A 13863-nucleotide genomic window follows, 5' to 3' on the forward strand; every position below is an offset into this window, starting at 1 on the left:
TCGAAAACTGATTTTCAAGCCATCAGGGGCCAACTCGAGCGGCCTGAAGCGGCCAGGCAAATTTTATGCGTGGTTATAGAATCCGGAGTCTCAATTATTCACCAAGAAGATTAATATTCTACCACAAAAGATGAATTTTCAACCAAACAGTAGAGATTTCAAATGAAGAAGATCAATTTTGAACCAGATATGGAATAGTTACAATTTCAGATAAAGAAATTAATTTTCAAACAAACAAAAAATATTTTCAATAAAATTGTTAAATTTTAAATAAAGTTTTTTTTAAAACTAAAATGATGAATCATCAACCTAAGGAAATTAATTTTAAACAGAGTAGTCGAATTTTCCACCAAGAAAGATTTTTCAGGCAATAAGAAAAAAATAATATATATAAATATTGAATTTTCAAGCCAGAGGCGAACTGTCTGCAAAATATTTGAATAATTAACCCAGAAATAAGAATTTTATACCAATACAATTGAATTTTCAATTTAAACAAAGAACGAGTTTTCAAACAAATAAATGAATTTTCAAATTAAAAAAAAACTGTTTTCAAACAAAAATGGAACAGTTAATTTTCTATTAGAAAAATTAATTTTTAACTAAAAATCGAATGTTCAACATCATAGTAAAATGTTTAACAAAATGAATTAATTTTTGCCTAAAATGATGAATTTGCAAGCCAAAATCGTAATTTTATCCAAACAGTTGAATTTTCAACTCAAAATATGAATTTTTTACCAAAAAAGATTTATTCCCAACTAAATAAAATCACGAATTTCCAACAAAATAGGTTAATTTTCAACTGTAGAAATTATTTGTTAACCAAACAGATGAAGTTTCAACTAATTATATTTCTTTTCTACCAAAGACGAGAAAAAAAACGAATTTTCAGCAAAAACAGCCTAAAGTTTACAATTGATATGAAATCGACTTGAAAAATGCCTCACCCCCTGATCTGATCCCTGATTGTCAGCGAGTTGGATGACTTCGAGCACAACGTACTGCTGACCATCACTTCCTTCGACAGCCATCATGTCATCATCCTCCTCCTCTTCCTCTTCGTCTTCTTCCTCTTCGTCGTCGTCGTCGTCGTAACCTTTAAGTTTAGAAGCTAAATCACCTGTTTCCACATTACCAAAAGCACATTAGTCTATGAATCAGAGACTGGACTGATCATTTCGTAAGCGTTTCTGTAAATGCAAGTATCAGTCCTTGTTCGATTGATATGAAATTTCTATACTTCGAGTGATATATTGTTTATGGTAGAGTATAGTAATAATTAAACTGTGTACAAAAATCTTTGTCAATCGAACGAACTTTCCATAAAAATTAGACATTGTTTTTAAAAGAAAAAGGCTAACCTGTCATGACTTCGACTCTTTGACCATCAATGATTTGGATTTTCTTTTGCCTGCCCATTTTCAAGGCTTGCTGCTTTTCTTGCAAAGACGATTCTGGATCGTGAACAGCCATGTGACGAATAAGATTACCTTTATGTCTGTAATTTAAAGAAACACATTTTTTGTTCAATATAATATTTTTTTAATTGAAACGATCCTGATTTTAATCTCTTTAAAACAGGATGGGCGCAAAACTTAATTTAAAAAATTTCTTCACTTGTCTCTGATTATTATCATTTAATTAAGTTAATTATTTATATACTTCAAATAAAAAAAAACAATTCCAGCATAAATGATTAATTTTCAATCCAAAACGATGATTTTTCCTCGATCAAAAAAGATTACTTTTTAAAAAAATAGTTTACTTTCATAAAAACAGTATAATTTTCAGCAAAATAATTAAATACCCAACAAACTAATTACATTTTTAACCAAACTTTTGAATTTTCAATCAAATTGTCGAATTTTCAAACAAAAAGATTAAAATTTAAGAAAAAATACTTGCATTTTCAACCAAATAATTGAAAATTGTTATAAAACAGTTGATTTTATTTAAAAATTAATTTTCACTCCATAAGGACGAATTTTCAACAAAAAGGTTGAATTTTTTCCAAATACTGGAATTTTCAACCTAAAAATTTGAACTTTCAACCAAATTCTCGAATTTTCAAAAAAAAAAAAAACAACAAAAAAGGTTTGGCTGTAACCAAAAACAGTTAAATCTTCAACTCAAAAAGTTTAAATTTCAACATAAAGATGAATTCCCAGCAAAAAATACATTTGATATTTAAACAAACAAAAAAAAAGAATTTTCAACAAAATAGTTAACTTTTCAACCGAAGAGTTGAATTTTCAACAAATTAGGTCAATTTTCAACTAAATAGTTGAAGATTTCACCATACAGTTGAATTTGTAACCTACATAAATGAATTCTCAACCAAAAAGACGATTTTTAAAACAAAAAAGTTGATTCTCGACACACGCATAAAATTAAAAAAATACATGAATTCTCAAACAAAAAGTTAAATTTTCAACTAAAAAAGAATAAACTTCAACAAAAAGTAAAAAATTTCAATTTTCGGTAAAAAGATAAATTTCGAACAACAAATAAAAAACGATTTTTTAACTAAATAGTTCAATTTCCAACCAAAGAGATCAAGTTTATACTAAAATGACGAATGTTCAAACATACGAACCCAGTTAATACTTGAACCCAGAAGTTGAATTTTCCAATTAAAAAGACGAATTTTCAACAAATAAAGATTGTGCAGTTAAGAAAGAAAAAAAAATCATCCAGACTATTGAACTCTTAAGCCAAACGGCAAAATTTCAACAGAATAATTAAATTTGTAATCAAACATGTAGTTAAATTTTTAACTTACAAGGATAAATATCACCAAAAAACGCGAATTTTCAGACGAAAAGATTAATTTTTTACCAAAAAATGATAAACATTTTTAACAAATAAAGATTTTTCAGTCACGAAACAAAAAAAAGTTTATCCAAAAAATATTATCAAATCCCACCAAGATTAGTTTTATTCGAAAAAAGACTAATTTTCAATTAAAAAAGATCAATTTTCAACAAAAATGGAAAAGCTACATTTGTAGTTTAAAAAATAATAATTTTGAAGTAAACAAAAACATTTTCAGCAGTTTAGTTTATTTTTCACCCAAAGGCATTGACTTTCAACCAAACGTGAAAATTTCAGTAAAAAAATAATTTTTAACAACAACAAAAACATTTTCAACCAAGAAGATTAATTTTCAACCAAATATGTGCATTATTGAACAAAAAATTGAAAATTCTAGCAAATGAGATGAAATTTTTAAACCGAAAATGCGACCAGATTTGAGCTGAATTTTCAACAAAAATGTTAAAATTGCACAAAAATAATACAATTCTTAACTAAAATTATAATAGCCAATAGGAAGCAACTGAAGAAAAAAAGAAATATAAATACAAAGTAAATAAATTAATAAAAAGAATATTATATCAGGGAGGCCCGTAAAATTCATTTTCAAAATTCCCTCACTTTTCTCTGGTTTCACGGCACAAAAGATGATCCAAAAGTATGTGACTTTGACACATTTTGGAACTCTAAAAAAGTGATCACCTTCTGCATAAAATACTTTTAATCACAGAATAGGGTAAGGTTCTTTCTGAGATAATCTTTTTGCATTTATTACCCATCAACCTTAGAAAGTAAAATACGTAACAAAAAATTTGTTTTTCTTTCAGAGGGATCCGATATGACCTTTAAAAAGTTTTAAATTGATATAAATTAATAATAAAGCAACCAAAATTTGCTTTTAGTATTAAATTCAAATTAATTTTGTCCTTTATAATTTCACTGCGACTTCCAAATATTTATTTACAAAAGAAACGTTTTTCGAATACAAGACAATACAACCTTATAGAAGCAAGTCTTTTCAACTTTATTAAATTATCATAATGATTCCATCATAATTAGACAGAACGTTAATTTTTTGTCTTCTGAACTAGACAATATTTGGAGAGCGCGTTCAGATTGTCAATACCCGCCAATTTTCAAATTTTGAACAAAATCTGATAATTGGATGATAAAGAGATCGTTCCTCCTTAAAGGCAAGACTTCAATTTAAGATTACCTGAATGGTCTCTCGCATTCTGGGCATTGATGCGTTTTCTCCTGAGGCGGCGGAGGAACATAAGAAGGATTGTGGTAGAGATTGCAGTGCCGCTTCAAAAGTTGTTTTTGCCTGAAGGACTGATAACAACTATCGCACTGGTATGGCTTTTGATCCGTGTGGATGAGCATATGGCTTTCGAGATGGCGCGCAGATATTGAAGCATAAGGGCAGAGGTCACATTTGTAACACTTTTCTCCCTCGTGCGTTTTACTGTGAAGTTTATAACTGTACCTAAAGACAGAAAAATAGACATGAAAAAGTATATGTCTGACGTTTTTCCAAGTAATTTTACTAAAAATAAATAAAGCCAGCAACGATAAATCACATCAAACGAAGACGAACCTGTCAGGGAATGTTTTTCCGCAGCGTTTACACTTCAGCGGTTTATCTGAAGTGTGTAATTTCTGCACATGAATTCTGAGATCTGTTTTTCTACCACATGTTGTCGGGCAAAGCTCACACTGGAATACAGGTTTGTCTCCAACTGTTCAAAAATAATACAAAATGTATAAAATACTGAAAAATATCATACTTATCCTATAGAGAAATGACTTTTTCAAAAAATTACTTTTAATCAAAATTTTTGAAATAATATGTGGGAGAGGTTTTACATTATTGTGTAAAAATACTTTTTTAGTCCGTTCTATATTTTATAAACTAGCTGTGAATTCCATCTTGAGTATTTCCACTTTGTTTGTATTAGTGCTAACTAACATTTTTATTTTGATCTATTTGAAAATATAAATTTACAAAAAATACAAAATTACAGAATAATACAAACAATTTTTGAGCCACAAAAGGCAAATCAAATATTATATTTGAAATGGTAAAATTTTTGGAGCTGGAAAAGAGAAGGGGACAGTTTCGTCGCACGCTATCTCTTTCCCAACTTTATGTTTTTTTTTTGCAAAAATTGTGAAAATTATTATATTTGAAATTTTATAATGAAGAAGTCCTTTCTATTTATGCATCAACTTTGAACTGTGTCCATTAAAACAGGTTTTCTGTTCAAAAAGAGATGTTTCAAATGATGAGAATGAGAACATTTTTACTGTAAGAATCGATTTTTAATGAAAAAAGTTTTACTATAAAAAAACCGTTTTTTCAAATATTGTGAATTACCATAGCTTCCTTACACTTCAATAAAATTTATTAATATTATAAGCCAATCGATTCGGTTTGAATGAATTTTCAAATAATTTTTTATTTTTTACCAAAACAGATTATTCATAACCAAGTAGTTGAATTTTCAACAACAAACAAAGATTAATTCATTACAAAAACTGTTATAATTGACATTTAAATTAAAACCTGTAGAATTCAACCAAAAAGACGATTTGTTGACAAAATAGTTATATTTTCAACTAAATAAAAATAATACGAAAATGAAACAAAAAAGGAATAGTTAAATTTTCAGTATAAAAAATGAATTTGCAAAGAAAAAAAATGAATTTGAAATAAAATAGTGTAATTTTCAAAGAAAGACTATCGATTTTTAGCAGAGGTCTTAAATTCTCAATTAAAAATGATAAATCTTGAACAAAATAGATGAATTTTCAACCAAACAGTTACATTTTGAACCAAAAAAGATGGAATTTCTACCACAAAAAATATGATTTTACAAACAAGAAAGGCGAATTTTCATCAGAAGAGTTGAATTTTCAACCAAGAACGATTTTTCAGGCAATAGAGAAATAAAATGTGAAGTAATATGTTCGAATTTCAAACAAAGAATGCAAATTCTCTACAAAAGAGTTGAAATTTTAACTAAAGAGTTAAATTTTCTATTAAAATAATAAAATTTCCAACCCATAATTATTTTCTACTAAATAGTTGAATTTTTAACCCGGAAATATGAATTTTTAACAAAAAAGATAATTTGCGACCAAAAATGTAGTTAAATTTTCAGTTCAAAAAATTGCTTTTAAACCCAAAAAAGCGAATTTTCTACCAAAGAGATGAATCTTGAACTAATAAAATAAATTTTTATCGAAATAGTTTAACTTTCCACGTACTAGTTCCATTTTCAGTCAAGAAGATTAATTTTCAATTAAATGCATGAATTATCAACCAAATAGTGGAATTTTCAACGAAAAACGATAAATGTTCAAGCAAAATTGGATTATTTAAATTTTCAGCTGAGAACATTATTTTCAATCTAAAAAAATGAATTTTTAACAAAAGTGTACAATCTTCAGCCAAAAATAGTCAAATTCTCTAACCGAAATAGATGAATTCTGAACAAAAAAATCTAATAGAAGACCTTTAAAATTGTAATTTAAAAAAAACACGAATTGTAAACAAAATACTTAAATGCTCAACCAAATAGATTAATCTTTAATTAAACAGTTGCATTTTTTATCAAAAAGATGAAATTTCTATCAAAAGAGATGAATTTTCAAACCAAATAGACAAATTTTCAACCAAGACAGATTCTTCAGTCAAAAGAGAAAAATATTCAAGCAAATTTTTGAAGATTCAAGCTGTAGAAGTTTTGGTTGAAAATTCATTTTTTGTTTATTAAAAACTGTATTATTTGATTTAAAATTTAATTCTTTTATTTAAAATCCAAATATTTGTTAAAAACTAATATATAGTTCATTTTTTGACAAAATATTTATCTTTACAACAAAACAGTTGAATTTTCAACCAAATAGCATAATTTTCAAATAAAATGTTGTTGAATGTTTAACAAAAAAATAAAATTTTTAATCACGAAGATGAATTCTCAACCAGAAAAAGTTCTCGAAAACTGTTTAATCTACGTTTTATCTTCAAAATTGCGCTAGTGACTCATTCTAGAACTTAAAGCGTTCCATTTGAGTTTAAAATGTCAACAAATTATTCAGATATATCTTGAATAAATAAATTTTACAAATAAAATAAAAATGCATAAAATAATATTGAAGTGAACAAATTATATTCTTATGACTTTTAAATCAGTTACATGAAAGCTATCAATTATTCTTATGTATAGTTTGAAAATATTAGATAAAACTGATTTTCACAGAATACAAAAATAATATAAACATCAGACTACAACCAAAATTAAACAAGTAGACAAAAATAATCCCTAACGATCAAAACACAGATATTCTGTATCTCTTATCGTATTACATCATGTTCTTATCTAAACTCAATTTAGCAAAAGATTTTTTAAGAATAACCTGCAGAATTTGTATTCCTTCTTCGAATTAACAGAAGATAAAAAATAAAAATCAATTTGTTCTCACACTAAATGCTAATTGTTAATAATCAAATCTATTTCTCTTCTGCACTTATAAATAGCTAAACTCTAATTAGTAGTAACAGCCTTAACTTTTTACATTTCAGGTAAAGCAACGCAATTTTATGAATGTGTGTAATTGAAATCAGGGCTCGGACTCACTTCAGAGATAAAAAAGTGTCAATAGTGGCGTACAATTAAAAAAATAATAGCAAAAATAATGATGAAATTTTTTTAAATAATAAATTTATAACATAAATCACGCAGGTCTAGTATCGACTAGAATTATTTTTTTTATCGCAAAGGTGACATCAGTCGCATGAAATTTCAAAAAATATATCTCTTTATAGGAATACAGAGTACAATTTTAAGATGAACTCCAACTTGTAACATTCTTGTTGCTTTTGTTTTAACGAAAAAAGTTAGATCAAACGCTATACATATAGAAAAATACATAATATATATGTGTGATACAAGTGCGCAAAAAAGGCGAAGTTCCGATCCTATTTGATAGCATACAGCCAAATTTGTGTATATCTCTTAAAAGAATTTTTAAGAATATTTTTATTTCGCCGGTGTGCAAAATTAATGATCTCAAAAGTGCGCATGCGCGCAGATACCCAAAAAAGTGCGTTTCAAAGAGAAAATGCGCATTAGATCCTATAGATTTGCAAATTATATGTGCACATATTCGAAACTTAATTTATAGAAGTACTAATTTGATATTTTCTTATAATTTTAAGAAATTTAGTACACATCTTCCCAATTCCATTTCGTATACCAGGGATGCTATAGAATTTTTATTTAAATCTATTTAAATAATTCGTTCTAAATACGTTAAATTTAACTTTGAAGTGTTTTTAAATCCCATAAATTTTTTAATATTTTGAATTATTAAAAAAGAAATTGGCCTGCAATTTTACGAACGCCCATATATAAATCACTCTTCAATGAAAGTATTGATTCACGTCTAAAATAGTTCTTTCTAAAATTTTAAACTCATCAGCTCACATTATTTTCAAATAAGACAAATTTACAGTTGACATGCATTTATAAATTGACTTGCCTGAATTACATTTTTTTATTAATTTAAAGGTTTTTTCTTTAATGCAGAATAATTTCCATGCTCTATTTTTGTTGTAAATTTAACTTCTTGCAAAGTCGAAAAATGTTAATTTTCTATTCCGTTTAATTGCAACTAAAGTCTTTTCCAAACTCGAATCTTTACTATTTGAAACCTTTTCACTTGTTAACGATTTCTAATTTAAAATACTTTCAAAACAAAAAACTTTGACACTATTTGGAACTTCTTTATTTTTAAATTGTTAAATTCTAATCTTTTTTACTTTTGAACGCTTCTAATTTAATATTTTATAATCTTGAATGCGATTAAAATAAAGTTAAATAAAAATGATTTATACTTAGAAATAGTACAATCGAAATATGAATTTGATCATTTTTTAATAATCTAATTTGAATTTATTCCATTTTGGCCAATCAAAGACGAAGTTTGAAAATATTTTTAATGACGGTGTCAAGAATGAGTGGTATTAAAAGGAAATTATAAGAAAATAGTGGAATAGCTTAAAAAAGTGTCAAATAGTGTAAATAGTGGTGTAAGTCCCAAACCTGCTCTTCCAGGCCTCACTGTCCCTATGGGATAAAATATAGGGAGCAAATGGTACTTTTTTCTCCCTCAAAGAACAACAAATTCAGGATAATTTCATAAGACTTCAAAACAACTCAATTTAAATTCAAAAAAATTCAAATAAACTGGAAAAGATGTTAAAAAACTAAAAAATCCTATTAAATAAAAACAATTTAAAGTTCAAAAAGAAATCCACTGAATTGAATAGAATTGAATTTAGAAGAATTCAAGTAAATTAAAGAAATTCATGAAAATTTAGAAGCATTTAAAAGAATGAAGGGTGAATTAAAGAATAATTGTAATTTTCTCAAATCTTTGAAGCGCTACTAATTTCAAATCAAAGATCCTAAAAAGATCCTAAAAAAAATTCTTTGGGAACCAATATTTATTAAAATTCCTTTAAATTATTGAAACTCTTGGAATAATCCCTTAAAATTGTTTAAATCTTTCGAAAATGACTAAAAATCTTTTAAAATTCCTTAAAACATTAAAATTTTTTTGAAATCCCTTCAAACTTTTGAACTAAATTTTTTAAAATATGGGAATATTTTTCCTAAAATATTTCAAATTGTTTTATATCTTTTGAAATCTCTTGAAACTTCTTTTAAGTCCTTTAAAACGCCTGGAAATCTTTTAAATTACCATTAAATATTTCAAATTTTTTGAAATCCCATTAAATTATAAAAATGAATTAAAAATTGCTTTATAATCTTTTAAAATAACCTAAAATATTTAAAATAATAAAAAATCTTTTGAAATTTTGTTAAAGCACTTGAAAATGCCAAGGAATTTGAACAAAAAATAATTTTAAACATTTCAAATCCTTTGATTGTTGTATCAATTGATCCTCAGGGTCAATGAATCAATTTTTAAAAATGCACGTGATTTCGTAAGATTCAAGAGAATTCCAAAAAATTGAGGATAAATAAGAATTCAAGGTGAATTCCAAATCCTTAAAACCCTGCAACATACCTCACTTCTCTTAAATAAATTCTATAAATCCACTAAAATATTATTCAATCCTGTGAAATTCTATGAAATCTGGCGACATTTCCTAAAATCCCGGGAAATTAATTAAATTACACTGAGAACATTAAGAAAAAAACTTTTAATCATGGAAATCCTCGGAAACTTTATAAAATACAATGAAATCTTTTTAAAAAATTTTAAATCTTATAGGTCCTGTAAAATCTTTCCATATATTCTGAAATTCTATAACATTCTTTATCCTAAAATATTTCAAACTAAAAGCTCATACCCTAAAATGTTAAGAATCCCTTCAAATTATTTGAAATGTATTTAAAAATTTCTCTGAATCTTTAAAAAATACCCTGAAATATTTAACGAATTCAAGACAATTTATAAATAGGTATAGACGTGAACTGAATAGTGATTAACCCTCAAGTTAATTTATTGAAAGAAAAGTGACATTATTAAAAGTTACATTATGGACTGCACATAGGGGCCAAATCTTGAAAACATGGTAATTTAGGGACCTCAACTGCACATATGGTACAATAGGGAATATAGGAACCCAAACTGTGAGGCCTGTTCTTCGTAAAATTATGCAAGAAATTGAACAGTTGGGGTGCAATAATAACCTACTGTTTTTCAGAAGTCACTCGTTTTCACTTGTTTTACGCACAACTTAAAAAAACGAATAAAATAAAGAGACTTCTAAAAATCAGAGTGTCCAGCCATTGTTAGGAACGAAATTTAAGGTCTTGTCCAGATTTTCCAGGTCAAGAAGTCCCAGGTCTCCTTTTGTAAATTAAATAATGAAATAACCGTTTGTTCCAGATGTAATAGAATGTGCCATTTTATTGTTTATTGACCATGCATTTTTAAAGAAAGCAGAACCAGAAATAAACAAATTCTTAATTTTTTGCGAACATAAATCGTCTTTGAAATCTTTGTGAAAGCTTTCTTTAATATTTGTTTCTGAAATCTTTTGTGTTCATCTGAAATCATTGAAATCTTATGAAATCTTCTCTAATTTGTTGAAACCTTTGAATTAATTCAACATCTTTGAAATATTTTCGAAATATTTCGTGTTTAATTGATATCATTGAAACGTTTTTAAATCGTTTAAAATCTTCTAAATGTTTTAAAATCTTTGAAATCTGGTGTACTGTACACGCCTTTTTTTAAATCTTTCAAATATTTTAACATAATTGAACATTTTTGAAATGTTTTGAAATCTTGAGTAATGTTTTTTAATCTCGAGCACGCTCAAAAACCTAATGGTGAAACCTTTGAAAAATCCGTTACATCGCCATGGCTCATTCTAATTCTGAAACTGAATTAACGTCGAAATTTTTAAATAAGAATTTTTATAATTTGTAACTTGAACATCATAAAAAAATGTAACTTTCAAATTCTATATGAGCGGAGACAAAATTCATTCAAAATAGAAAACTTTTCAGTAGCAAGAAGTCTTCTAAACGAGAGGATTCTTTCATAATAGATTAAAAGATTTAAATTACTTTTCGCATTTCAATAAAATTACTGTTTTAAAAGGATAAAATTTAATTCAAGGTTCTCTTGAAAAATTACAGGAGAGTTCCAGGTTTTCAAGGTGAAAAAAAATCAATGAGAATTCCAGGTTTTCAAGGTCGCTCGACACCCCGAAAATGCAAGTAGGTTGGGATTGCATTAAACCGCTCAATTGCTAGCAGTGTGTGTTATTAGCAGTCGGTATTAAAAAAAAAAAAAAAAAAAAAAAATCTCGCATCACTGAAAGAAATAGTTGGTTAAACCATTAAATACAACCAATATTTTCAGTTTCCAAACTCACCATTGTGGACCAACTTATGGGCCTTCAAGCTGTTGGACTGAGTGAATCTCGCCTGGCAGATGTCGCACTCGTAGGGTTTTTCACCCGTATGGATTCGCAAGTGCCGCTTCAATTTGAAAGTATCGGGACTCGCATAGGTGCAATGTGGACACTGAAAAAATACAGAAAATCGTAAGCTCTAATCCTTGACTGAAAGATATGATGAAGCCTCGGACTCAATTCAGAGATTAAAAATAATGTAAATAGTGTCCTCACATTTTTCAAGTATTAAACTAATATTAATGGAAATAAAGAATAGAAGGTGTTGTGATGTGAAAATGAATGTTTTTATTAAACTCTTTTTGTTGGTAAAATTATTATACCATTTCCGATTTTTTTCCTTTTTTAATGGGAGAAATAAAAATCTTATCAGAAGATTAAACAGGTACTAATCACTTCTTCAGGGCCTTAAATGTTTCATACTCAGAAATCAAAAAGTGTGCAATCGATAATTAAACTTATTTTTAAAGACAATTTCAAGTTTTCTAGCTTAACATTTTTTAAATGTAAAAAATAAACTTGCGTATTTTAAATGTTATTCTTTAGTGTATACATTTTCAAAAATGCCTATTTATATGTCACAGGTCTTACAGTTCCCCCCCCCCCCCTTGTCATTTTTCCAATTATTTTGAACTGAATCTATAGAACCCAATAAGAATATCCAACTATTTATGGTTAAAAGTTGAATCTTTTCGGTTAAAATATCTAATATTAAATTTTTGGTTAATAATTGATCTCATTGGGGTTAAAGATTTATTATTTGGTTCAAAATTAAATTATTTTGTTAAACATTCAACAATTTGGTTAAAAACTCATAAAAGCTTGTTTGAAAATTTTACAGTTTTGTTGAAAATTGTTATTTTCGGCTTGAAATTTGAACAATTTGATTCAAATTCCTTTTATTTCTTGACTTCATTTGTTTGATTTAAAAATGCATATTTTCTTTAATAAAAATTTAATCTTTTTGCTTAAAAACGAAACTGTATGGTAAAAAATTAAGCTGTTACAATTAAAAATTAAATTTTGGTTGAAAATTGACACTTTAGAGTTGAAAATTCAACTGTTTTGTAAAAAAAATTGTATTTTCGGCTCAAAAATTGGTAGAAAATTTAACTATTTGATTGCAAATGTATTTATTTTGTTAAAAATTCGTTTTGTTTGTTAAATTCATCTGGTTTTTCTTTTCAATGAAAAATTTTCTTCGGTTACAAATTTAATATTTGCTTCAAAATTGAATGTTTTTGTTGAACATTCAACAATTTTGTACAAAGTCATAATTCTTGGTTTAAAATTCAACTGTTTTGTAGAAAAGTTGTATTTTTGACTCGAAAGTCAACAAAATGGTAAAAAATCAATTTTTTGAATAAAAATGCAGCAGCTCCATTTTTATGCACAAAATTAATCTTTTTTAATTTAAAAATGTAACTTTTAACTTTGAAAAATCGAGAAAGGAAAAAATATGCATTAAAAATTAATAAAATAAAATGTGGAATAACATCACATCTACTGTTTAAATTGATTAGTTAAAAATATATGTAATATGTTGAAAACTCGTTTTTTTTAGATAATTCATCTTCTTCGTTGAAAATTCGTATTTTCTGGTTAAAAATTAATCTTATTTAAAAAAACAATTGATTGAAAATTCATCTTTTTTGGTGGAGAATTCAACTATTTTGTTGGAAATTCATCTGTCTCGGTTTAATTCGACTGTTTTTGGATTTAAAAGGAAAATCTTTTCTTGGAACAAATATAAGCTACCACATTTTTGTGTAGAAAATTCATCTTTTTTGGATAAAAAAATCAACTACTTGTTTCAAAGTTAAACTACTTTATTAATTCCCGATGGAAAAAATTGTTACAAGAAAGCACAACAATTCGACAACTGTAATTTTTTGTTAAAACATGTACTTTCATATATTAAAATGTACAAAATTTAACAAGGAAAAACAATTAAATAAACAAGGCGCATTTTTTATTGTATTTTCTAGTAGAAAAGTTAAAAAGAAATAATAATAAAGTATAAGTTTCGACAATTCAAAAATTTATATAACTTTTTATAAATATTTTTAAGAATCTAC

The 13863-nt window shown here is 26.6% G+C and overlaps 1 protein-coding gene across 3 annotated transcripts in view; it reads right to left on the reverse strand.

The window, feature by feature from the left end:
* The window catches only part of LOC117176088 (transcriptional repressor CTCFL), a 44381-nt gene that overhangs the window by 13415 nt on the left and 17103 nt on the right, over positions 1-13863 (reverse strand). For 2 of the 3 annotated variants that reach the window (XM_033366109.1, XM_033366108.1), the window contains exons 7-11: positions 11747-11897; positions 4418-4559; positions 4034-4306; positions 1365-1501; positions 951-1123 (exon numbers count right to left, since the gene is read on the reverse strand). In XM_033366109.1, the coding sequence (XP_033222000.1) occupies positions 951-1123; positions 1365-1501; positions 4034-4306; positions 4418-4559; positions 11747-11897 (876 nt within the window). The remainder of the gene's footprint in view (positions 1-950; positions 1124-1364; positions 1502-4033; positions 4307-4417; positions 4560-11746; positions 11898-13863) is intronic. The other variant, XM_033366110.1, reaches the window with a different exon arrangement.

Source organism: Belonocnema kinseyi, chromosome 7 (assembly GCF_010883055.1).
Source record: "Belonocnema kinseyi isolate 2016_QV_RU_SX_M_011 chromosome 7, B_treatae_v1, whole genome shotgun sequence".
Lineage (NCBI taxonomy): Eukaryota > Metazoa > Arthropoda > Insecta > Hymenoptera > Cynipidae > Belonocnema > Belonocnema kinseyi.